This window comes from Agelaius phoeniceus, chromosome 2, assembly GCF_051311805.1.
Source record: "Agelaius phoeniceus isolate bAgePho1 chromosome 2, bAgePho1.hap1, whole genome shotgun sequence".
NCBI lineage: Eukaryota > Metazoa > Chordata > Aves > Passeriformes > Icteridae > Agelaius > Agelaius phoeniceus.
The window spans coordinates 60,941,142-60,966,127 of NC_135266.1; the positions used below are offsets into that span (position 1 = coordinate 60,941,142).

The 24,986-nt window shown below is 36.1% G+C and overlaps 1 protein-coding gene across 2 annotated transcripts in view; it reads right to left on the reverse strand.

Annotated features, from left to right (window-relative positions):
* VWA8 (von Willebrand factor A domain containing 8) overlaps positions 1–24,986 on the reverse strand; it is a 184,285-nt gene that overhangs the window by 141,430 nt on the left and 17,869 nt on the right. The window contains exons 3-8 of one of the 2 annotated variants that reach the window (XM_054628163.2): positions 19,654–19,784; positions 17,449–17,559; positions 4,965–5,132; positions 3,077–3,241; positions 2,636–2,685; positions 2,206–2,314 (exon numbers count right to left, since the gene is read on the reverse strand). In XM_054628163.2, coding sequence (XP_054484138.2) covers positions 2,206–2,314; positions 2,636–2,685; positions 3,077–3,241; positions 4,965–5,132; positions 17,449–17,559; positions 19,654–19,784 — 734 coding nt within the window. Of the gene's footprint in view, positions 1–2,205; positions 2,315–2,635; positions 2,686–3,076; positions 3,242–4,964; positions 5,133–9,704; positions 9,830–17,448; positions 17,560–19,653; positions 19,785–24,986 lie in introns of those variants that run through there. The other variant, XM_077173657.1, reaches the window with a different exon arrangement.

The following is a 24,986-nucleotide window of genomic DNA, read 5'->3' on the forward strand; positions in this document are numbered from 1 at the left end:
ATTTTGCTGCAGCCTTAAAGAAAGAGAAATGCATTTATGACTACTGAAGATACTCTGCATAAAGTCTTTCCTGGTAGAAAAAAGGCATTTCAAATTCTCTCTCAATTGATTAAATATAGATCGTTTGCTTCGAAATTGAATTGCAAATTTTTAAGGACTATTTGTGTGTAACACTAGTGGAAAACAGTCATTTGACCGGCACTATCTTTTTAAGCCTTCAAAGCAAATAAAGCAATTCAAATAAAATTAACTGATTTTCAGTTATACATTTGGATTTACATAAGCACACAACTGAAAGAAGAGTTCCTTGGAAATGAAACCAGGAGATGCATATTTTATGAAATGCGTAATTCAATTTATAAGCAGTAACACTATTTATAATGTTCCACATTAAAAAAACCCAGTAAAAATAAACCATTTATTGCACTATAGTAAATGTACAGCTTTAAGGATCAGGGAGCCCTTTATTGCATTTTAAAAGCCCTCCATTTATATATAAAGACATACCATATAATTTTTCCACATTATCTCAAATTAGTAATAATTACAATGGAGTATATAAAATAAGCCTCTTCACAAAAAGACCTTACGAAAAAAATCCCTTTTGTCAGGCAGGAGTTCTCAAACTAAGAAATTATGTTTTGGGACTGTGTGACTCTATGACAGAAGATAAGAAACTACTCATCACAATGCACTCTCTTCACACTAACTAAACTAGAAGCAGAGTATGGCACTGACCCAACATACAAAGGAAAAATGATGTAGCTCGAAATCACTGAGCACAGTTTAGAAATCCAAGTGATTAAAACTAATTCTAAAAGAAACAGTTTCCATTTACCTAAAAAAGACATTGTCATACAATGTAACAGTTCACATTCTCTAATGTAAAATAAAATGCTTCCTTCACTCCATAGTTTAGATAATAGCTTAGGGCTCATTTTCTTTCTGTTACTCTGAAAGCCATCTGGCATTCATTTAAAAATAATTTTTCACTTTGCGGCTCAAAGAATAAAAAGTTGCAATTTATTTCAAAATCCAACAATATTTTTTCCCAAAGCCCTTCAAATACTACTTCATTTCACTGAGCTTGAATTTTCACCACTTCTTAATATCTAATGTAGGACCCCTAATTCAGAAAACAAATTCTGTCTGTAAGTATCCAGCACAACTGAGGGGATTGTGCACCACAGTAACACAAGTAATTAATATGCTTTAATGTTTATAATCCAATAAAATATGTAGGAAGTGAAGTGCTGCTGAGCAGTACCATAGATAAAATGACTGCACATGAGCCAACAGAGAACTGTATAGAGTTCCTTCTACAGACACCTGCACCTTGGAGAGTGGGTCTCAGAAACTCTCCTGGCATTTTACCCTCCTGGGTTGCCTTCCTGCATGTGAAAGGGCACAAACCCCTCTCTATACAGATCTCATGTTCCTGATTTCCGTCAGGAAGCACCTTCCATGCAAAAAGTCTTTGACTTTTTACCATGGAATTATAAAGTCCAAGGGATAAAGGGCTATCCAGGAAAGCAGAAAGACTGACACAGCTTTAGTCCTGAGCTGCCTGACATGTCCCTGTGAACTCTGTGGATATACAATCCCTATTTCTGTCTGGACTTAGCTGTCAGGAAGCACTGCATCTTTGAGAGTGCACAGCCTGCGTCTTCACATAATTCTCCATTTCTGTTTCTTCTAAATCCACCAGTCAGCCCAAAGACCTAATGTAGGCCTCCTCTCATACAATTTAACTCTTTCCCATGCCCACATTTGTTTTGAGTCCTTTAAGGTGTCAGTGGAGAGCAACAGGTACCTTTGTAATGCAATCAATCTTGCTTACATATGTAACATTAAATACAAAGCACTTTTAGGTTGTGGTTTTTATTTCTCTCTACTTGCTACCTCAGTGCCATCAGATAAATTGTAGATGCCCTGAAGTCTGGTAAGGTGATTTACCAGAGGGGGTAAAATAATAAATTGAGCACTAAGATACATATATTTAATAACAACACAAATCTTATGTCATACCATATTTTGTTCCTCAGTATTATGCTATATGTTTGGAGACTTTTCTCCCTCAAACTATCCTTAGTGGTTTTTTTTCCAAATATTCACATTAATCTTCTTCTAACAACATGAATAAACCAAATCTAATTCTGAGCAATTTTAAACCCATACAGTTTCACAGCACATGTATGCACATACCAAAATCTGAACTGCAGCCGATAAGCTGTCTAAAGGAAAATCTGGAAGTCCCAATGTAGAAGATTCTTGAGAGCAGAGAGTTGTAGCAAAAGACAGGAGCTGAGAAATTCTGCATATGAAAAAGTAATTACAGAGTTTTATACATGCTAACTGTATTTAAAATACTAAAGCATAAAATGTTAAATATAGTAAAAGATGCTGAAACTACTTCTGAGTGCACACAAGTAAGGTGTGACTGAGGTTCTAAAGCACTAAGGATTCATTATATGAAGGCTGCATAGAAAAAGCTGTGCAAGCATACGCCCACACGTATTAAAAATTTCTTCACTTCTGGTCTCTATGCAGTTATAGAGACACAAAAATAGCATGGAATTCTGAAAGGACATAGTTTCTTCATTCAATTTCTTTTTTTTTAATTATGAAAAATTACCTCTCTGTGGAAATGTTTGATCCAATTGAATATAATAGCTGAAGATGGTCCTGGAAATAGAACATAAAATCACAGAGTAAATTAGTTTTGGCATCGTATTGTGGGTCACAGATCATGATATGAAGCACTCTCTATCTTTCCCTCTAATTTAGACATGAGGATTCTATTCACTCCTTGTCACACAATTAATTTTATTTAAGAAGAAAAAAAAGATCAAATTCTTTCTTTAAGAATTTGTGCTATGAAATTTACTTTTCTGCTGCAACATTCCATGGCAGCTCTAAGACTTGTCAGGAATTTACTATGCAATACGAAAATATGAAAAATGCACCTTAAGATAAATTTGTTACTCAAGAATTCTTTTCAGAGATGAGGTAAGTAAAACATAACATCGGAATATTATCTCTACTCAATAGAAATGATCCAGTCTACCACACTCACCTTAAAGGGCAGATGATAAACATCTCTTGCTTGAAATCGGGAGCGGAGGGGTGGATCCAAAGGGTTACCAGAGTATTTAGGTACTGGCAGGCCCAAGGCTATCACTCGAAAATCTTCACTAACCCGAACAATCTTCCACGCATCTAACTCTGATTTGGTATGCTCCTAAATAAATTAAAACAAAGCAACAGGAAAAAAAAAGCCCACATTGCATCATTAAAAACTTATGATGACTAAGCTCCAGTTCAATTAAAAGCCCCAGTCCTTCAGCCTAAATGTGGTAATTTCTCAAATGTTCTCGTCTTTCATGCAATAACTAGAAAGACTTGAACTGGACAAATCTGTGGATGATAAAAACAAGTTTTTCCAAAATGAACATAGAAAAAATTACTAATTAGGTATAACTTTCTGACCTTTTTACAAAGAAAAGAAAATAAACTGATCACAAAATATATTTTATTCTAAAACATTAAAAGTGTGTTACAATGAACAAGGTTTTTTCTTCTTTATTTCCCTCTCTTATAAGTGTAAAGGCAACTAAAATCTCCATTTTAGAAGCTCCATTCACAAATTATACTTCATTTTATGAAATAATACAGAATTAGTCTCCCTCATTAGGACATTAAATGTTGTATTATGTCAAATAAAGGATTCTTGACATAAAAAAATGCTCTCTATCCACATCACAGTTAAGTCCTCCCTGAAACTATACATGAATACATTTCCTTCAGACCTAAATGCTCAGTAATTATTCACACAGGAGAAGCAAAATTGAACATTAGTTTATATAATACAATAGTCCCCAAACAACAAAACAACAATATTAAATTTAGCATTGTAGCAAGAGATTTATTTAATTCATATACTATTATCAGTGTGCCTGAGGCAGTAGTTTTGAAACATTTAATCATCCAAAAAGTGTTTAAAAGGAAGAGAGATCTTTTACAACCAAATCTTAGTTTGAATTCTCATTTTAATTTTTTAAATACAATTACATTTTAAAAGCTTGTTTTTGAAATATAATAATAATAATAATGCTTCCAGTAATTGCATCTACCAATTAAATACTACAAAATTTTTTTGATGGTACATGAACACAGCTGGCAACCTAATACAATGGACATCAGTGTCTAAAGGCTTACTGCAAATTTCTTTGCTGTGCCACATGGGTTTGAATCATACACCTAACCACAGGTGTGAGAGAATAGAAACATGAGGAAACAGGTGAGGAAGCAGGTATCAGACTGACAGGTATGTGACTGGAAACTACAGTACATGGAACTAAGATGCAAAGTACTACTGAAAGTGTCAAAAACAAAAAAAAAGAAGAATATCCCTCCAAGCAGTGGGACTCAAGGCCCAAAGAAATGAAAATGGTTTAAAGCAGTAATGACAGCAGACACTGAAATCCATTTCCAATCAAAGGAAAAGCCTCTAACCATTTTCTATAGTTGAGACTGCTGTTTACATATACTTTTGTAAATTAAAGGCAAAACAGCACCAATACACTGACTGAATATAGAGATATTCATCTTGACCTCATTCTTTCGGTATCCTAATATTTTAAAAGCTTAGCAACAAGGCTACTTCCATGCTGAAGCATTATCTGAACTTCATGGCAACAATTTCAACTTAAATATCTTTTCACAAGGACATTTTAGTTACTCTCACATTGTGGCTTTCACATTTTAGAAACATACAGGCTTCATACAAGGTTAACATGGACTACTCTTTTTCATACATGGACAACATAGAAAAAAACCATTGAAACCTTGGTGAAATTTCCCCCATTTGACTCCTAAGCACTCTCTCCTTCACAATAAAATTCCAGCACTACCAAGAAGAGGAAGGAAAAAAAAAAAAGAAAATTCAAATAGCATTTCCATACCTGCAAAAGTTTGTCATAACGATCTGCAGACATGAGAAAACGACCATCTTCAAGCTGCATTTCCCTGTTCTCCAGCAAATTGTTCAGCACTGGCAGGACGTTCCGCTCAGCCTTCTCCAAGCCTTCCAGAACAAGGATTCTGCCTTCAGTAGCTGCACAAACTGCACACTTTAAAAAAAATATAAAGTCCCCCAACATTTTAACAAGCTTTGCATAATTAATTCAAACAATTTTTTGTTGAAAAAGAACCTCCAAGTTCTTCCAAGAACTTTCCCAAAACAACATTTATTTCTGTAAGAATCAACATGACTCTCAGTAGCGGTGGAAGGGTGACACATTCATGAGCTGGAGTTTTACTGCTTAACTATTATGGGGACTGACAGAAGTTCCAGTATTTTGTAACAACAGCATAAGATATAAAACCTTACAGAATTTTAGACCAAACACAGTATACATATATATATGTCGCATCCTTTTTGTTGATGTCACATAATATTCTTTCTACTATTTTCAGGTAGTTTAACACCACCAAACAATTCTGGAATAGCATTTTTAACAGAAAACACAATCAAGGGGTTTTACCTATTTACATCATATTAAGACATTCAGAAAAAAGTCCAGTATTCCTTTATATTTTTCTGAATATTCATCAGCATAATTCATCCTCAGTACATCACTTTAGTTTGATTAGAATGTGTGTTGAAACCAAACAGGGATGATGAAAGCAAAATAGTGCCACAAGTAATCAGACTTTTAAAAGAGTGATAAAAGGAATCATTTAATTTAAAATTATATTCCCTGACTGAGTATGGTCTTCTACAAAACCAGAATAAAAATGCAGCCATTTACTTGATAATCCTTTGAAAACTTAGGGTTAGAAAATGGTTTCTTTTCTACTTTATTGGTTGTTTATATATGGCTGCTTCTTAAGTGGAGCCAAAAGGTAAAACTAACCTCTGGTGCTGATGATTTTGTGCAACTTTGTTACAAGGACATTAACTCAAGTACATTAAGTACACTTGATATCTAATATTCATAATTACTGCCCAGTAAAAGACTCTGAAATACAATGCATTCTTGTCTTCTTCTGATTTGCAGAAATTTAAGCTGATAATAATGTGGCAGGTTTGGGCACAGGCAACATTTAGAGGCACCAGAGTCTTTCTTTGCATTCCTATCACATCTAAACACAATTTCAGACACAAGCACAGTTGCAAAGGGAGAACAAATGAAATCTTTTCCCAGCATGTCTCCTATAAACTCCTACAGAAGAACCTGTCATACAATGCTAGATGAAAATCAGTGATGAATACAATAGATGCCAAAAAATAGGTCAGTGAGAAAGAAGGAAGATATGAAAAAGAATAATGAAGAAGCACCAGAATACAAAAATAACCCACCAAAAAATTACATATGAAAGCAGACGCATAAAAGACAAATGCATACGGATAAAGTAGGAACAAAGATGCATTCAGCACAACAAATTAATTGCTGCATGGGTTTAAAGCACACAACTGACTCAGACACCCATCTGAGGAGACACAGAAGACACCTGCCCTGGTTTCAGAGAGGGGTTGGAGCTCAGAGCCACGCGGGTTGGCCAGGCTGCTGTTCTATACCACACAGGTCACCACGAGGTGTGGCTTCAGGGGAAGCCAAGGGTGAGCACACACCACAGGTGGGACACTGCTTCCACTCTCTCTCTTGGGAGAGGTAGCCAGGACCAGCCATGAGGACCATGCCCTTCCCATCCTATCCCTCAGGAGAGTGTGGCTCAGGGTGATGAAAGCAGCTGAACCCAGTGGAGCCTGGCAAAACGGTCTGGAAGTGAAGCTGGCACAGAGCCAAACCTCAGCAGGTGCCAGTGCAGGAAGTGGCCCTGGGGAACAAAGCGGCACCAAAACCAGGACAAGAGGAGCTCAGCCCAAACCAAGCCCCAGAGGCAGGGACTGATCAAAAGCCACAGTGCCTGACAGTCCCAGCAGAACTGTCCAGAAACAGGTGGCATGGCATAATGTGACCTGGTTTTCAGGAGGTTGTCCATCACTGCTCTCCATTGTCTCGGAGCTAGGGATGGGAAGCACTGACTGTGGGAGCTCTCACCATCTTGTCTTTGTCTGGGCAAACCAGAACTAAGCTGAGGTGGTGAACACTTTTTGTGTGTTCACAAAGCATCTTTTTTTTTTTTTTTTTTTTTTTTTTTTGTATACCTTTGTTGCTAATATTGCTGCTTTTACTGTGCATTTCTTATTCCATTGCTGTTTGCTTTCAGTAAATTGCTATCTCAACCCACATCTTGGACTTTGTTCCTCTCCCACTAGAGGGGGAAGGGGGAAAGGGAAGAGGCTTATTTGCAGTTTAATTTCTATCTGGTGTTAAACCACCACAACACTAACCACTAAGATGAATCAAGATACTTCTGTGCAATTTAGAAGCATAACTAACAACTGGCAAATTAGCCATGGAGTAAACTTTTCACATCACTATTAAGATGGAAACAATTCCTAATTATTAATATATCTAATCTGGATTCAAGCAAACATTACTGAAAAAAAGCACTCGTAAATCCTGGCACGGATCTCCAGATCAAGTTCCCTTCTTAAAAACACAACACTTTTATATTTAGCCTCATAATCAGTATCTGAGGAACTTAGATTAAGAATAAATCCATTAAACAAGGACTAAACCTCAGATTATTTCTCTTCCACTGAACCACTAATTCTTCAAAAAAAGCAATGAATTTTTTTCTTCATTTGGGACATCATACACTACCTAACAGGCAACATAAAATCACCTCTCTCCTCATCCCATAATATGTGTACAAAGAACAAATTTTCTACTAACATTCTTCCCTAGGAAGGTCATTGGTCATGTCAAAAATCTGCTCCAACCTGCTTGAATAGAAAAACTGAGTCTCCAGCAAACAGTCCAGTACCTGGCATGAACAAAATGCTATTTTGTCTAAATGCAGCTTGGAGACATAGCCAGAACTTGTTTTAACAAACAATTTATTTGCCAAGCTGGTTGGATTCTGCATATTATAAGTCTATGAAGACTTTATGACTGATTTTTACTAGTCAGAGGAAAATACACATTCTGTTCATATGGTTTCAAAATATTTTGAGTATCCATAGAATCTTGTTGACTCATGTTGAGACACACACACACTATGGATGTGTTGAAGGAACAGGCTTCCAGTACTAACAAAAACCTCTCTCTTGAACTGGTATATGAAGAAAATCTGCTGTAGGGGTAGACAGCAAATATAAGGAAGTGTAGAACAATCATTAATTTTGAGAAAGAGAATGCTCTCCATTAGCATTGCAATCCAGAGAAGCAGCTTACTACATACACTGGGCTGACTGCTGATCATCAGCTTACAGGATCAAAATTTAAAAAGTACAGAACTTGGAAACTGTTCGAAATTTTAATTCAAAATTTTATTTCTAGGAAAATAAAATTTCAAATTATCTTTGCCTACCTATATGCACCTTTTATGATCAGATTCAGGAAAGGTTGAATGCACAACCACAGTTTTCTATTTCCTAATCAAAGACACCTCATAACAATGATACCACCACCACCCCTTGGGCACTAATTTACTCCAATGTCGTTTCTTCCCTTCAAAGCATACCTGAATACTGGAAATTGTTCTCTAGAATACAATGAAGCAAGTGCACGCTTCATCTGCCTCTGAAGTTTTTGTGTTAAGTAGCCTAAGTCTGCTCTTAAGACCATAACAGCTGAAGTATCCATCTCTGATTCATACTGTTTCTGCATTCTGGTTGGTAATGAGTAGTAATTTTTTCCAATAAACTAGGCATACTACAAGGCAACCTCTGAAAACATCAGTTTTAGCTGTGTATTGATGGACTGGTATGGGAGCTAAAACGCATTTAAAAAATCAGAGGAAGGAAACTAAGTTTGCAATCTGTCACTGAAAATTATTTTTAAAAATGCTTCCAAGAAACAAATCTTCACAAGTCTATAATGAGAACCCAGAGAGAGTTGCACTGACCCCCTCTCTCATTAGTTTTGTTCACTCTAAAAGTCTAACATAAACCACAAATTTGACAGGGGGGGTTTATATCATGTAACCTTGTCACTAAATCGGAGATTAAACATATTCATTCTTGTTAAAAGGTCAAGAAGGATTTGTTAAAAGTTTACTTGCAGATTTATTGTCACTGCAGCAAAGGGACTATTTTGCTCATCAGAGGACAGATGCTGCTGCCTCCCACCTGTGCTGCCAGAGCTCTGGAAGGCTGGTAACCTGGATACCTGCTCCAGGGAATACCTGCAGCTACCAGAGGCTGGGAGCAGAAACACTTCACAGAGCATTGCTTTCTCATTGTAGCGGCTTTATGCAAATACATTATGCAGAATGCTTACAATGGTTTCACACTGCACCTACCAAAAAAAAAATATCTTTAAAGGCAAAAACTCCTTAGGAACAAGACAACTCTAGGCAGCCTTTCATTGACTTTTCTGTAGCTGAATTATGGTGAGCAGTGCAAAATATGAAAATGCAGGAAGCTGTAAACCCCAATTTTGACATAAATCACAGTGTATAAACATATGGATGAAGTTATACAGTGTCAGAACAGGAAGGACAGAAAAAAGCTCACCACAATGCACACGCTGAAATGCAAAAACATTGGAGCAAGAAGACATTTTTACATAGCTTACCAAAATAGTTTGTAAAGCCACAAGAATTTTAACAGTATAGTTTTCACATACCAGAACTGAAGTGGTAGTTCTTTTCTCTCAGGAAAATGCTTATTGCACACCAGAACATTCTGATTGTCCTGAAATCCATGAGGAAGGTTCTTGGGGAACTCCAAAGAACTTTTTTCAGATCTGGGCATCATTCAGAATATGATGGACAGACTACATTTCAGAACTGTTTTATAATTAAAAGGCCGGAAATTGCTCAACAGTAATCAATAACTGTGTCTTTTACAGGAGCTACCTCAAGGTACAATTTAGGACTTTTTTAGATGATGACTTGCCCCTGCTCTGAAATCTACATCCCTATAATGACATCTCAAGCACAGCAACCATAAGAATATAGAAAAACAACAGTACAAGCAACTCAGTGAACACAAGAACTAATGAGGTAAGGATTCTCTACATCTGCAGCCTACGTTTCAGATGTCCCTTCCAATGGAATATCTTGTTCCCACCGCCCACACAATATCCCACACAAACTCATCCACCCAATTCTTTCCAATCATTTCTGTAGCTCATAAACATCACAACAATGTAATGTCCAGATGTCGCTTATGATGAAAAAAGATCCTGAACAACCATCTGGTAAAGACAAAACAAAACTTGGGCTGGTTTGGAGCTAACAAAATGGTGACTGGCTGCAGCAGGCTGACAAAACTTGAACTATTAAATATGTGGTACAGTCTACCTTCCATAGATGAGAGGTTTGAGTCCCTGTAACCTACCACGCTAACAAATATCACAAAACTCAAAGGAAATTGATATCTTCTAAGTTCATTTCCACTAATCAAATACAATTAATCCAACCTCTAAAATTTAAATTGTTAAAACTACCCAACAAGTAAAAGATAACAGGAAAAAAAAATGACAGAGAAGCAGAATGGAATATGAGGAGCTTTTACTGTCCCCTACTGAGGAAACTAATTTGTTAGACTTTAAAATATGTGTAAAAGACATATCTAATGGTATGTCGCTACCAAAGACTATATTGTAAGTATTTGTTCAGCTTTAAGGCCTCTTAATTCCCTAGCCATTGTTTTCCCCCATGAGTTGAGCAAACTAGAAGCCTGTTGAGCCACACTAAAATACATGACTACTTACTGGACTGAAGTAATAGAATCCTACAATCTCAAATTTGCTCTGACTGCTCTTAGAGACAGGTGTCACATCTGCCAAATTCCAGTCACCTGGGACTTCCACAGTTGACAAGGACTGCTGGTAAATGACTGAATATGAGAAGGCTTTCTCCAAAGTAAAAGTATCAGTAAAAACTGCACAGTAAGATAAAGGCCTACTAAAGCCACATTCAGCCACTTTAAAAACTAAAATGTCACATTTTAATGAAAACTTAAAGCTATCTTTTTCCTTAAATATTTTGAAAATCTTATACTAGCTCTTTAAAATAAAATGTATTTATTAAAAAAAAGTTATGAATGTATAATGCCATTCCAAGATGAGATGACAAACAGGCATACCATCTATCCAAAAAAGTGTATTCTATCTTTTGTAACAAAAACTTTCTACTTTATAGATGATGATTAGGTACAGTTTGGCATTTTTGAGCTTAGGCCACAAACATACTGAGTTACACATATTCCAAATGTGATGTTCATATTTAATGAAAATCAATGTAATAGTAACTAAAATGATAAGTCAAATTAAAAAGGTAACTTAAGAACTAATTCAACTAATTCAACACCCTCTGTAATGGAGCAGGGGGCTACATCATCACTATTCAGCCTACCTCCCCACTGAGTTAATCAAATGTTTTCTGGGTAGGTTTTACAGCTATTTTTCTCCTGTGAGTTTAGCAAAATTATAGAGCAGGTACAGTTATCCACTCCTTTTTTTTTATTTAAATACCCACAAAAGACAGAAAAATTGCAGTATATCAGAGTACTGTCAGCCAGGCTAGCTGGTATCCAAAGAGGGAATCCAGCAGTCTGCAGTAGTTAGTGTTTCAGTGAGGATGAATGGCCTGAACTGGTGAGCAGCTATTTCATGATGTTATATCATGGCACAGAATGAAAAGCAGCTAAAGAAATAAACTCCTCAATTTATTTGAGTTTCAAATCAAAAAATTTGGCTAGAAAAGTTTACCCTAGGAAGTGAATCAACATATGATAAGAGCATAAATATGACAAGAACTGGAACAGTCCTTCATTTCAGTCATTGATTTTTGTTTCCCCAGTCACTGATTTCACCTTCCTCCACACAATTTTATTTTCCATTTTTAAAGTAGCATACGCCAAGTGATCTGGTTTTACTTCCATTACCCCTTACCTTAACATGACAGTCAGGTGTTTTTGCAACAGTACCTGCAAATTGTATTTACAAGAAATTATGTGCCTGCCTTGGTAGGGTCCAGCTATTTTAGCTGCTTTACACCAAGAATCTTAGTATGAGATTACATATTACATCAGGTACATGAAACATTTTGCCTCGTGGCCAGAAACCAGGCCCAGCAGAAGGCAAACTGAGGTTCTTAACAGATTTATTAGTAAAAGAACCTACAAATAAATAAACCTAGGCAAGGTTTATCTTCTGTACAGGAATAAGGGAGGAGGGCAATTTAAATTTTTCTTCCTGATGAGCAGCACACTAAAAAGAAAATCACATACTTGACAGATATCTAAAAATTATGAAGTTAGTTATCACTCTTAAATCACTTTGACTCAGAGCACCATCCATCAAGTCCATATTGCCTATGGATATTATGATCCCACATATTACAAACTAGTGCTCCTTTCCCCATAGTAGGAAATAACAGCAGAAAAGGAAGTGGAATATATATGTAACAGATACAAAAATAAGAAAAAGAATCTCACACTTCTTATAAGGAATTATAAATACATGATCCTAATATTCCTCACATTACATCACAGATATTCAGCTATATGCCCTGCACATCAAAACAAGATACCAGAGTCTGAACTGCTAGCCTAACAAATCCAGTGAATACTGACACTTTAAGAAGCATGAATGAAGTATTGCAAATGATTATACCAAAATCAGTTCTATGAGATAAAAGGCTGCCATACAGAGCTCAACATGCATTTTTATTTTAGATAAAAGATATATTATGTCAACATCAACAAAGATTAATTTCATCCAAATACTGTTGATTTCTACCTAATATTTCTTTCTCTGTCTCCTCTTCTTTGTAGGAGAAACTAAGAAAATGAATAGGAACATTCACACTTTTGAGTGCACTGCTTGTCTCTTCTTTCTTCAGACTTCACTATCTTACTTCTTGTTCTAGGTACACAGACACTGCAGTGTTAGTCAGTCCATGAAATTATACTTTGTGACAATGTGGCTGTGGCTAACTTCCCAGCACATCAAAAACCCACTGCCACCTCCAAGGCAGTAAGTTAATAAATCACAGAATCACACAATTTTCACTCAGTGGTTAATTTTTGTTAAAAGCTGTTAAAAGCGCACGTCTTTAAGAAAATATCGAAAGTTTTTTATCTGTAAACACAAACATACATACATATGCATATACACACACACTCTCAAATATTATAATCTCACTCTCCAATATTATTATAATTCCATTAAATTAATCTCACATCTTATTTTATAATTCCCTTTCTAATCTGCTTTGATTAAAAGAAGCCAAACTCCAGACTGGGTAGTGCTACTCCAGGGGATTTCATGTTATGTTCATTTTACAGACAGTATAGTTTAAGAAGTCATTTTTATCACTTTGGGTGTTTAATTGTTTACTACATGAAGTGTTTCAAGCCATGTCAGAAGATTATTCTTCTGGTATCCTGACAATCAATTTTACATTTTGCCATTGTATAACTTAGGATGCTGGTGCAGTTAGGGATGTAAAAGTATTGAACTAAAATGAGTATGTTCATGTAGCTCAAAGACACTGCAAAACAGAGTCTAATTCTGTATAGATAGAAATGACAGTGAAATACATATATATCCACTCAGTGGATGCAGCTCAATCAGCAAATCTTCAAAAACATGACATCATATTTTCAATTATTCAGCACATAAGCTTATGACATCTTTCTACTTATTCCAGCCTCAGTTAACTTGACTGTCTTGAACAGAAAAGACTGTACACTTTATTACATGGTTTGTGTTTGGGAAGCTTCCTTCATTTAATGCAAATGCTGGAAGATAAAGAGTAAACAAAAATGGGCATTCTGGACAATGTAGTTTGCAACACAATCCTGGAGCAATACACATCTCAAGCACTAACAAAGTGGACTAGCTGTTCTCCCAAATTCACCTGCTATATTAAAATAATGTAGGATTTCCTTAGATGTAATAATTATTAATGTAGGAGGCTGCAGTAATAACAATTTAAACCAGGGATGTGACTTATGCAGCTGTACACACAAAATAAAAAGCAAAACTATACAGAAATGGGAAAAAAAAAAGACAAAAAACCTCAAATCTAGTTCCCTAATTTTTGGAAATACAATAGGCTATTAGAATCTTCTTACCAGTTCAATGAAGTTGACAGCTTAACTGTGAGATTTATAGAGGCAGAAAACCATTTTGCAAGACAAGTCTTCTATCAATAAAAGTAAAATCTGAAGGTGCCATTTAAATATTTAAGTAATATAAAGTAATTCTAATTACTTGATATACAACATAATTAAACCATGCAATAAATTAGAGAATAAAACCATTAGGTTACTTAATTAGCTCAGTAATAGAAATAATAACAATTTTGAGGCTTTTAACAGTGAATTAACAGCTGAAAGCCAAAATTAATGGCCAAAAGTAAAGACAAGCAAACAAAATTTTCTGCTGTCAATATGTGAATTAAAACAAATAATTCATCATTACCTCATCATAAATTATTTATTTTACATGATTTTAATTGGCAGTGAATTTGACAGTTCAATGTTTACCTTTATTTTAATGATCTATTTCTGAGGTAAATAAACCCCTTTTTTTTCAGCCTTCATCAGATATCTCTTCTAACTACCTAACTCCAACTCTCCCACTTGATTCACTCTAGTACTAAGAAATACTGATATGCAAGAATATTTGATATGCTGGCCTTTCAATATGTACTTCAATATGGAATTTCAACAACTGCTTCCAAAGGACTGCCTCTCCAATATATTTTAATTAAGTATCTGCAATCATATTCCATAACTTCATATTAAAATATAGCAGATGTTTTGAAACCTCTGAGATAATAATTTACAGCATTTAATCTGTCACTGTTAAATGTGGAGCTATAAACAACTACAACATCTTAACAGTCACTCAGAGACAACTTTGTAAACCTTTCTGCATCTGCAAACCCAATGAGTCACTAAATTAAAGTTCTTTCTGGTCACAAGATGCCAGATTTTGTTATAGTATATTATTATTCAAAGTGTAAAATAACTACATTACTATATTATGACTGGCTTACAAAGAGCCTCCTATATCTTAAACAACAGATAATTTTTATTGAAGCTGTAGAATTCAGACACAGGATGTCCTGGAAACCAGACTTTCAAGCTCTGCTGTCTTCTCTGGGGTGACATGAAGAGCAAGCATGAGAAAGGAAATGGTACAAAAATCTGAAAAGCAGAGTCTACTATCTTCAGTCACTCACATGAATTCACCTTTTCTTTGTCTCAGCTATGCCAACTGAAGCAATCCAAGCTCTTTAGGGAATATTTTGTTTGGGCTTCCTATTGATCTCAGTTAATGGTTTGTAGTTTAAAGAAGAGTAGTGTCAGGCTTCTCTAACGCTCTGAATTAGTACAGCATCTGCAAACCTCAAAATCATTAAATTAACTCATTGAAATTCAGGCACCAGTGTAATCTGTAAAACTGTATAGCTCAATAATAGAATGGAATAATTAGACTATGATGGTTCTAAACATAACTATGTACCATATTTTATGCGTGTAACAAAAATGCAGGATGAGAAAACCTCAGCTGGAACATCATTATCTAGGAGATTCATCTTTCATATTTCCAGTATTTTGAAAGTGTTCATCTAAATACCAAGTATTTCTTTTCCTAAGTTCCATTCAAAGCTTAAACACACATTGGTTATAAGTATAATGAGTGAAACATGAGCTCACCAAAGATGCAACAGATTCCAACAGATTTTAGTACTTTGGTGTCTTGCTAAAGCAAAGTCTTGGTCTGAAGTATTGCTGTGCTGGATTCTGGCAAAAACCTTTCAACTGAAAATTTCTAACCAACTGAGGAAGGTGGTCATCTTAGACCTTGATCTTAAGAAGCAAATCTTCCCAGAGTGTTCATGCTGGAGTGAGATGACTCAAAACAGAGTGAGACAGCCTCACTTCGTATAAATCAAAGTCTGGGATCAAAGTCTACAGACAAATACTCAAGTAACAGACCATCTCACATCTCAGTGAGCTTCTTACAGTCCTTGACGCAGTGGCTCTTACAAATGTTAGTTAATTAATGCTATTACACCATGGGTCAATTGCCTTGACTATCCTGTACCAAGGGTGAGGATAAGGCTGCCCGTAACAGCAGACAGGTGTGGAAGTGATATTAGTCTATGAGTTAATCCCAGAACCTACACAAATGCTCTTATCCTCTGGTAAATGAGAAGCCATTTACAGCCCTAAAACACAGTACGGTGCTTCAATTTATCTTCTATTGTGCAATCCTCACATTTCCAGATAAGAATGAAATAATTTGAAATCCTAGAAGTAACTGAAATAAAACATATTTAGATTAATTTTTAATTCTTCATTCTGATGATCTTCCACTGCTCAAAGCCATTTATTGTTGTTTCAAGAAAATCTGCTTAAAGGTTTCTTGAAAATTTGGAAGCTGAAAGAGACCATTGGGAATTTAAGAAAAAAAAAGAAAAATGTTTCTTTAAAAGAGAGAACAAGTTTCTGGTTTTCTCTCACAAAACACCTTTATGATGGTGATATCATTAACCTCTATAGCATCACCAACCAAAAACTCTTTTAGCTAACTCCTTCAAATTCATACTACATCACAGGAACTCTCCCGTCCTATCTAACCAGAAACCTAACTTCTGTAAAAATTTCGAAAATTTCAGGTATCTACGAAAACAGACATTACACTTCATGTCTTCTCTGGGGTGACATGTAAAGCAAGCATGAGAAAGGAAATGGTACAAAAATCTGAAAAAGCAGAGTCTACTATCTTCAGTCACTCACATGAATTCACCTTTTCAGAATCAGAAAGGAAACATTCCACTGATAATCTATGAAGAGAAATCTTACCTAACCCAAGTCATTCTGTGACTGTGCCAAATCAACTACTGGTCTGGAGCAATATGGATGGCAAGAGTGTTTAAATCATTATTTTATTCCAGGTCAACAGTGAAGTTTCAAATCAAATCTCTCAATGGTCTCCCTTTACTGTGCTTGGGTTTCATAACACAGAGCAGTCATTAAACACATGAACTAGATGCTTTCACAATTAGATCAGAAGATTCATTTCAGGAATACACCTAATGTACTGCAAATGTTGAGGAAGAGACATAGCAAGGGCAGTGCTCATCTAACTTGCACAGAATGGACCTTACTTCTACCAAAAATGGTCTGTCTAAATCAACCCTGTAGTACTCTTTAGAGACAGAGTAGTCTTAGATTTGGGTAAAGATAACATTTATGACAATAACGAGATTATTGTGCAAGAGACTTTCTACTTGGATTAGAAACACAACAATCCACATACTGATTTTTCATAATATAAACCATGACTTCCTTCAAACGACTTGTGAATCATGACTAGGTGGTGTATGACTGCAACTTGCCTGGTCAAGATAAAAAGCGGTGCCATCCCGGATCTCTCGCCGCTGTTTGAGGTCAGTTTCAGTGGTGTCCCTTGACAGTGCAATATATTCAACCTCCCGCTTTGTCAGCTCCTGAGGACAACAGCCTAAAGTTATTGCAAAAATAACACTATAACCTGAGTGACTGAACTTTAAGAATACACCTAATGGTATAATTGCACAAAAAAGCTCTAGGCAGCAGCATAGTGATCTGAAATAACTCTTAAAAAAATCTAATATCTCTTATTTTTAAAATGTTAACAGTGTGCTCTGCCTCAAACAAAATGGTTTGAATTTCTGCTCAATAAACTTTTATTTTCCCCAAACCTATTCTAAAAGAGCTATATACTCTTTCCATTGAACATCTGTAACATCCTGTAGGTTAATCTTCTGGTTCCAGACTGTGAAAAACAGCCAGCATCTACAAATCACAAATAAAAATGAGAAGTTTTTTGTAAAAGATTGAAATGTTCAACTCTCACAGTTCATTAACACTTATAGTGTGATGCAGCTGTGAGTATTACCTGCACATGCCCTGCCAGTACACTGATGAATTGTAGTACTCTTATCCTCTCTTCCTTGGCTGTCATGAGATGCACTCTGCATCTGTAAAACTATAGCTATTTAAAATAGGATAACTCTTGGGTTATCGTTTTTCTTATTTTGATTTAATGTGAGATATACTTAGAATTTGCAATCTTAAAGGAATAAAAACAACTCCCCCATGTATTTATAACAGATATTTCTGCTACTTCCATATCTGGGTTATCATGCGTTCTGCTTAGGAAACAGATTCATAATGAAATGCTCTTAGTCCTTATTTCTCAATTAAAGATGTCATTGATTTAACAGACCTCTCTTAACAGGCAGCTTTCAACTACAGTTGTATGAAAAAAATAAAGCAAAGATACGAAACCCAATTAAAACTCTTTTCTTTCCACTTTTGCAGTGCCTACTGGGTTACAAAGCCACCAATTCCTTTATGTTGCAGGTAGATAAAGTTACACTCTCTTTTAATTAAAGGGGGGGAAAAAGAGTGCTTTTCAATAATTAGCCCTGTGAAGAAATGCATAATAGCTTTCAGCAACAGCAAACAGAAGTTTTCCAGGCTTATATATTTCATTAAAGGCACCACAGCATGTATCAGCTCACATGGAAATACCAGCCTTCACATAATTTTTTGGCTTGGCATTGAATCAGTCTTTCTAAGAGATCTCAAGTGCATACAGTCTGTGGCATAAATAAGAAGGCACATTCTATATCCTATGCCTGGATATCAGGTGTTTTTCCAAGTTCTCTTTTTAGGTTATTCCAAACTCTTATAATTTATTTTAAGGAATACATCAAAACGTCAAGTAGCGCATCTGGTTTGCTGAATTAAAAAGCCTTTTCTCTCCTTGACAAAGTTCAGAATCTTGTAGCTTTCTCCTCTTTGCTTTACCTCAGGGAGGTAGCCTTTGAATTAGAATCTTTTGATTTTTAAAGGAATGCCTGATCTTTTTGACAATTGTTTATACATCTCCATTTGTGTTCCCTCTGCTCAACCAGATTCCAAATACAGCTCATGGCAGACCTAGTCCTACCCACATCACTTTTTGGGGCAGACATCTCTCCCCTTCTGATCATTTAAGGGCACTGACTTTTTAAATGCGAAATTTTGTACATGGTGCTGCCATGGTTCATGCAGATGGCTGTAGGCAAGTCCTTCCCACATTCCAAGAGAGGATCATACACGCATCTACTCTTTCTAAACACTCAGAATAACTGTTCCCAAATGTTACTCAGAACACTTCTCTCCCAGATCCTTTCCTTCATTTCTTTTTTTATGTAATGAAGCAAAAACGATTTGTTGTCTGTAGCACAAGGCAGATATCTTAATCTTCTAACATACATAATGCCGAGAACAAACTGTTTCTCCATTTGTGATAGCATATGGTAACACAGTTTTCCAACTCTTTTTTTTTTCCCCTGGAATTTAAGCAGAAAAACATGTATTAAAATGTCTGTACTTTCTATTTGTCTGTTAACAAAAACTGAGCTTTGGAAAGCACACTTCTGAAAAAACTTATTTACTTCCTAAGTAGTTTGCTGTAAGATTTTCTAGGACTACCTTTTAGCATTTATCTAGTATAAGAATGGCTGACATTAATATCGATGTCTCCAACACATTTAAACCAACACACTCACCAGGTACTGCATGGCAATTGATCTCCGGAGAGGCCCAGGAGGCCCAATAAGAAAAACATCTTGGCCAAGAAGATCTTTCTGCATTATCCATCTTAAATGGTGGACTACAGACTGGGCCAGAGACTCTGTCACTTTGAAACACAGAGATAACAGCACGTTATTAAATTTTGAAGTGTTAGCCATTCAATACTTTCATTGAGCTTATCTCCAAAATGAAAATACATAAAGCTGTACTGCCCTAATCTGGACAGCTGAAAAACAGAGAATTCTACACAGAGTTTATATCAGACCACTTAACTTACATATAAAAGTTCATACATCTCTCTTACCTATTTCTTTTTTCTCTGCACAACTTCATCCTTCAAAAAAACAACAACCAACATAAACCAGAAAAACAGGTTGTGGATTTGTATTTCACATTAAACTGATCAACATAAAAACTGGTTTTTATTACTCAATTTTGAGTGGACTCCCCAGCATCAGTTAATATAATATAAACACATTATACAGTTACATAATATGTTTACAAAATGTAATTTGTAAAATATGTATCCAGTCTATAGTCCCAACATTTCTGTGAATTGTGAAGCTCAAAAACCCAGAAAAACTCTGATTACACCAGACTAAGATTACTGTTCAGGGACAAACTTAATTTGCTATTTGCTTTAAAGAAAACTGCATTCTTGTTTATATTTTGACACAATAAACCACAGAATTAAATTATCAAGGAAACCCAAACTTTGCCCTATCACTACATTTATACCATATAGCTTCCAAAATCACAATTAAAAAACAATCAAAGCAGATCTATTTACTTCTATTAAGAAATACCATATGCATTAATTTAAAAAACAATAACCTGATGATAATTAAACTAACTTTTATCACATGTATACAAATGTTGGCAGCACTGGAAAGCATCATGCATAAAAAGCACACTGAAGGAGCCATACATCACACTCATTGCCATACATCATCCTATCCCCAGAAAAGTCCTTCACAGACTTCCCCAGCAAAGCCTGGCTCTTTCTCTGCCACAAGCAAAAAGCACTAGTGCAGGAGGAAAAGGGGAACATAAGCAAGTCAGGAGGGGGATTTATGAGTGCATGGGTGTGTATGGCTGCTTTCAGAACAGTCTGACAAGACCAATGATGAGGTTTGAAGCTGAAGGCTCAAGGGCAGTGACTGGATGCTGAAGTGCAGCAAGAAAGGAGCAAGAGGCCATGAAATCTCCAAACTAATACTTGGTTATTCACCTTTTTTCAGTGCGATTACTAGGTGCAATTAGAAGCCAACATTTACAAAAACAAGCCCTGGTGTTGCATCTGATACAGGGGAACCAGTATGTGCAGGGCAGAGTTAAGGACAGCAGGTCTGAAGGAGCTCAGTTCACTGCTGAATCTTTGCAAACCACAGTTAAAATCCATTTTTGTAAGACTACAGAAACAGAATTAAATGACTGTGTAAGAATCAAGGAAGATTTTTCAAGCCTAAGGGAGATTAAGGAAAATTTTAACAAAAACTAACTGAAGGTTTTGGTCATTGGTCTGGCACTCAGGGAATCCATTTGAAATCATCTGCTTCCAGAGAAATTTACAATATCCTTACTACCAATGTGAACAGAAATAGCATACACATGCAGGTGGGCAATCTATGCATTGGGATTGTCAGATTAATTGTAAACAAACATTTCAGGTTTACCTTATTTTCTAGTTTTGTTTCCTGAACAACTGTCATTAGTGTGTCCAGGATTAGCTTTCACATATGGTGTGGTGAGATCATATGAATGTAAAATGTTTTCTTCTTCATTGCTGAAGTACTGTATTTCAAAAGCCATGCACATTGTACCACACACAGCTGGGCAAGGGCAAATCAATTCCTCACAGGGAATAACATGTTCCTTTCTACAAGATTTTCAAGGAAATTAGGGAAATTCCTACTAGATACATTCTTTGGGAAATAAAGGGTAATAGATAACAGCAGAATAACTGCTGTGTCCAAACTTTGCTACTGGACAGGTATGGGAATTTGAAAAGCACCACACAAAGAAAAAGTATTATCTTAAAGGTATGATTAAAATTTTAGGACAGATCTCACATTGATTTTACTTCTACCTGGATGAAGCCAATGTGCCTCTAGTGTATTTCTATAATAGCTGGTCTCAAAAGTAAAATACTTTGCTTGCAGTGGAAAAATAAGCTTGGAACTCTTTCATGTCAAAATTTATGCACTAGAAGCACAGCAAAACCAGCTTTGACACAGCCTGACTACAAATGCCTCTGGCATAATTCTCATTAATATGTGTAGCTATCTTTTTCATTTTTAGGATGGTCTCAAGAAAAAAAAAACTTGGCTCACAATTCAAAACAGTACCATAAATAGCATCAGGACTTTAGAATGTTCAGCAGCATCTGCAAGAAAAACTATCATGTAAAAGAGAACATGAGAGCACAGCATTCAAAAAAAGTAAATTTTTTTTATGTGATCCCCATTATGTGATCCCCATGAAAAACCTTAAGGACATTAAAGGCACTTATATTATCATTGTGTTTAAACAGTCCAAATGTACTCTGCAATAGCAATATATAAAAATTACAACTTAATATCTGAGGAAGTCCTGCTTTTTTTGAGAAAAGGTCACAGAAGACAGTTCCTTATTGATACATTTCATAGAAAAAGGCTTCCTTGCTTCCCCATTCACATCATTCTCCTCACAAACAGATTACAGCTAGATCAATTATAATACATGTTTTCAACCACAAAGTAGCACATTGACATCTGCAAACTCACTCAAAGAAAGTCTGTTACAAATGATGCCAACGATTCCAAGCTAGCATTCCCTACGGTGAACTGTCAAGAGAGCAGCTTCCACTTGTCAGTTCCCTCAGTTCTAACATGTAATATCTGTACATTGTTCAGATACTAAACCTACTTCACCTTCCCACTTGTCTTTTTAAAATTAGAAGAATGTAACATTTTCTCGTACATGCAGTCAGTGCTGCAGTTTCCAAAGCACAGTATGCTTTTCAAAAGCAACCTCAGATGCACATACACAGTATCTTGTATTTAATTTATATAATTTTGGACTACTTGTACTGTGTTCTCTGCATTGCAAGGCCATTAGGTTTTCTCTAATATGACTTATGAAAAAAAAAAAAAATCCTCTCTATTCAAGAGCTATATATCAACTTTACCACAAGTACCATATAATAATTTTCTATGACATTTTTAGAATATAGGGCAAATTCACTGAGGAAAACATCAGCAAGTATATTACAACAAATTCTATTAATTACCTGATGAGTCAGATAGCATCTAATGCAAACTGGGATTGCACAATCTGTTTAGTGCCACTCTGCTGATTTGCAGCAGTTAAATAGTAGGTCCTATATTCTTAATCTGCAGGATGGTGCATAGCAAGCCTCTGCAGTGTGTTCACTAAGACACCATCTGGCACATGCAGGAGAGTAGTTAGTGCTACAATTTGCTATTCCTGTGTACCAAGGACTGACAGCAAAAGAAATTGCATTCTATTGATTTGTAATAAGTGATGAGCAGAACAGCACCTAGCAGAATCTGCACAAGCATTCTGTAAAGTGAGCAGCTGAAGCTGAACAGAGAAATCCCAAAAAAAGAATAGTAGAAAATGTTTTAGATAGATTATGAAGCAAACACAGCAGCTGCTCTTGTTTGATCCACAAATCAGCTTTTGATAAAGCCAAGACTGAAATGGCTATGCTAGCCTCAGAAATATTCCAGTTCACTCATACGTGAATTCTTGGCACACTCACTGAAGCTGTAAGATTCGTTGGAGATACCAGACATTATCTGCTGGCAAGTCCTTGTGTCCCACCTACAGAAGAAATCCCATAAATGAAGGAGATGTGTAACTCTTCCCACTGTTCAGACAGTTAGGTAATCTAAGAACACCTGTTCCAGATGTGGTACAAACTACAGCAGAACTCCTGTTCCTGTATGACTCCGGTCGATCTCATAATAACCAACAGGCACTTAGAAAACATCAACATACATAATTTCAGCAGAATAAAAAAGACTTCTGTATACCCTGAACTTTCACTACAAGGCATGCTCCAAGTCTGAAAATGGCTCCTTGTTTCAGGAGAGCTAAAAATTAATGACAGGAACAAGATGTCCCTCCCATCTGAATACCAAGGGGTCCTGTTGCTGTCCATGGCTGTCTATGGCTGTCTGCAGTACATCCAACTCAGGGAGCAGTACCTGTAAAACATAGCTAAGGGAGAAGGGACAAGGAAGGAGGTCTTTGTCTAAAAACATAAATACCTTTCAAAAAGGGAATTTTTATTTTTCTTTTAAAATGAGCTCACTGAGACTTACTTCACAGCTTGTTCAGCCTGGGGGACAATGAGGAAAAAGAGTGAGTTGGCCAGGACAGGGTGAAGGAGGCAGCATGGCCAAGGTAGAGAGGGAGGCACTGCTATGTGGTGTGCTTTCAGCTGCTGCCATTTAGCAAATAAAACATTGCTGCTCTTCCCATTTAATGCTGATGCATAGAACCCAAAGAGTTTTCAGTCTCATAATGTGGTTACATCACAGACAGTTTTCACTGGAATACTATTTTTCCTCATAAATTTTTCATGGGAACACTCTTCATTCCAAAAATTTTTGGTCTTGCGGTGTTAAGGAAACAAGTTGCAAGTTTTTGCAGGGGCTTAGAAAGGGGGAAGTTAGGTCTTGAATGAGACTGTAAGCTCATTTATCAATTCCTCTGAGTTGATTACTTCACAGGAAGGTGTTAGTTCTACACAGATAAATCATATTATCCATCTGAGTAGAAATTAAAAGATAATATCAAGGAAACATAAAAAACCATATAGCTTTCTGGAAGAAACCCTGAATGGGATTCTGAAGACTAAGTTTCTCCCTGTGACACAAACATGAAATAAGTGAAACTATTCCTAGCTGGATGTACTATTCAGAAAAATACAGTCAGAGCAGTTATCCATAGCTCAGACTCCAACTGGAGGGACACAGTGTGTCTGCTTTTGAGCACAACAGCTCAGGCCAGCATCAAAAAGTATGAGAGAATCTAGGATAAAAACCAAGAAAAATTTTCACAAGATATTTGAATTGAGTCTAGGAAAGAAATAACTGTTTTCCAATATGCAGGACAGAACCACCATGAAGAAAAAAAGCTCTCTGCATCAAGGCTATGCTAGATAGAATAAACCCCTGGCAACTAAAAGTGTGCCCAAATAAACTTAAATGAAGCATTCCAACAAGCTTTTTTCACAAAAGAGTCCTTAATTACTGGAGCAAAGTGTGCAGAGAAGTTCTGAAATCTACATTGTGAG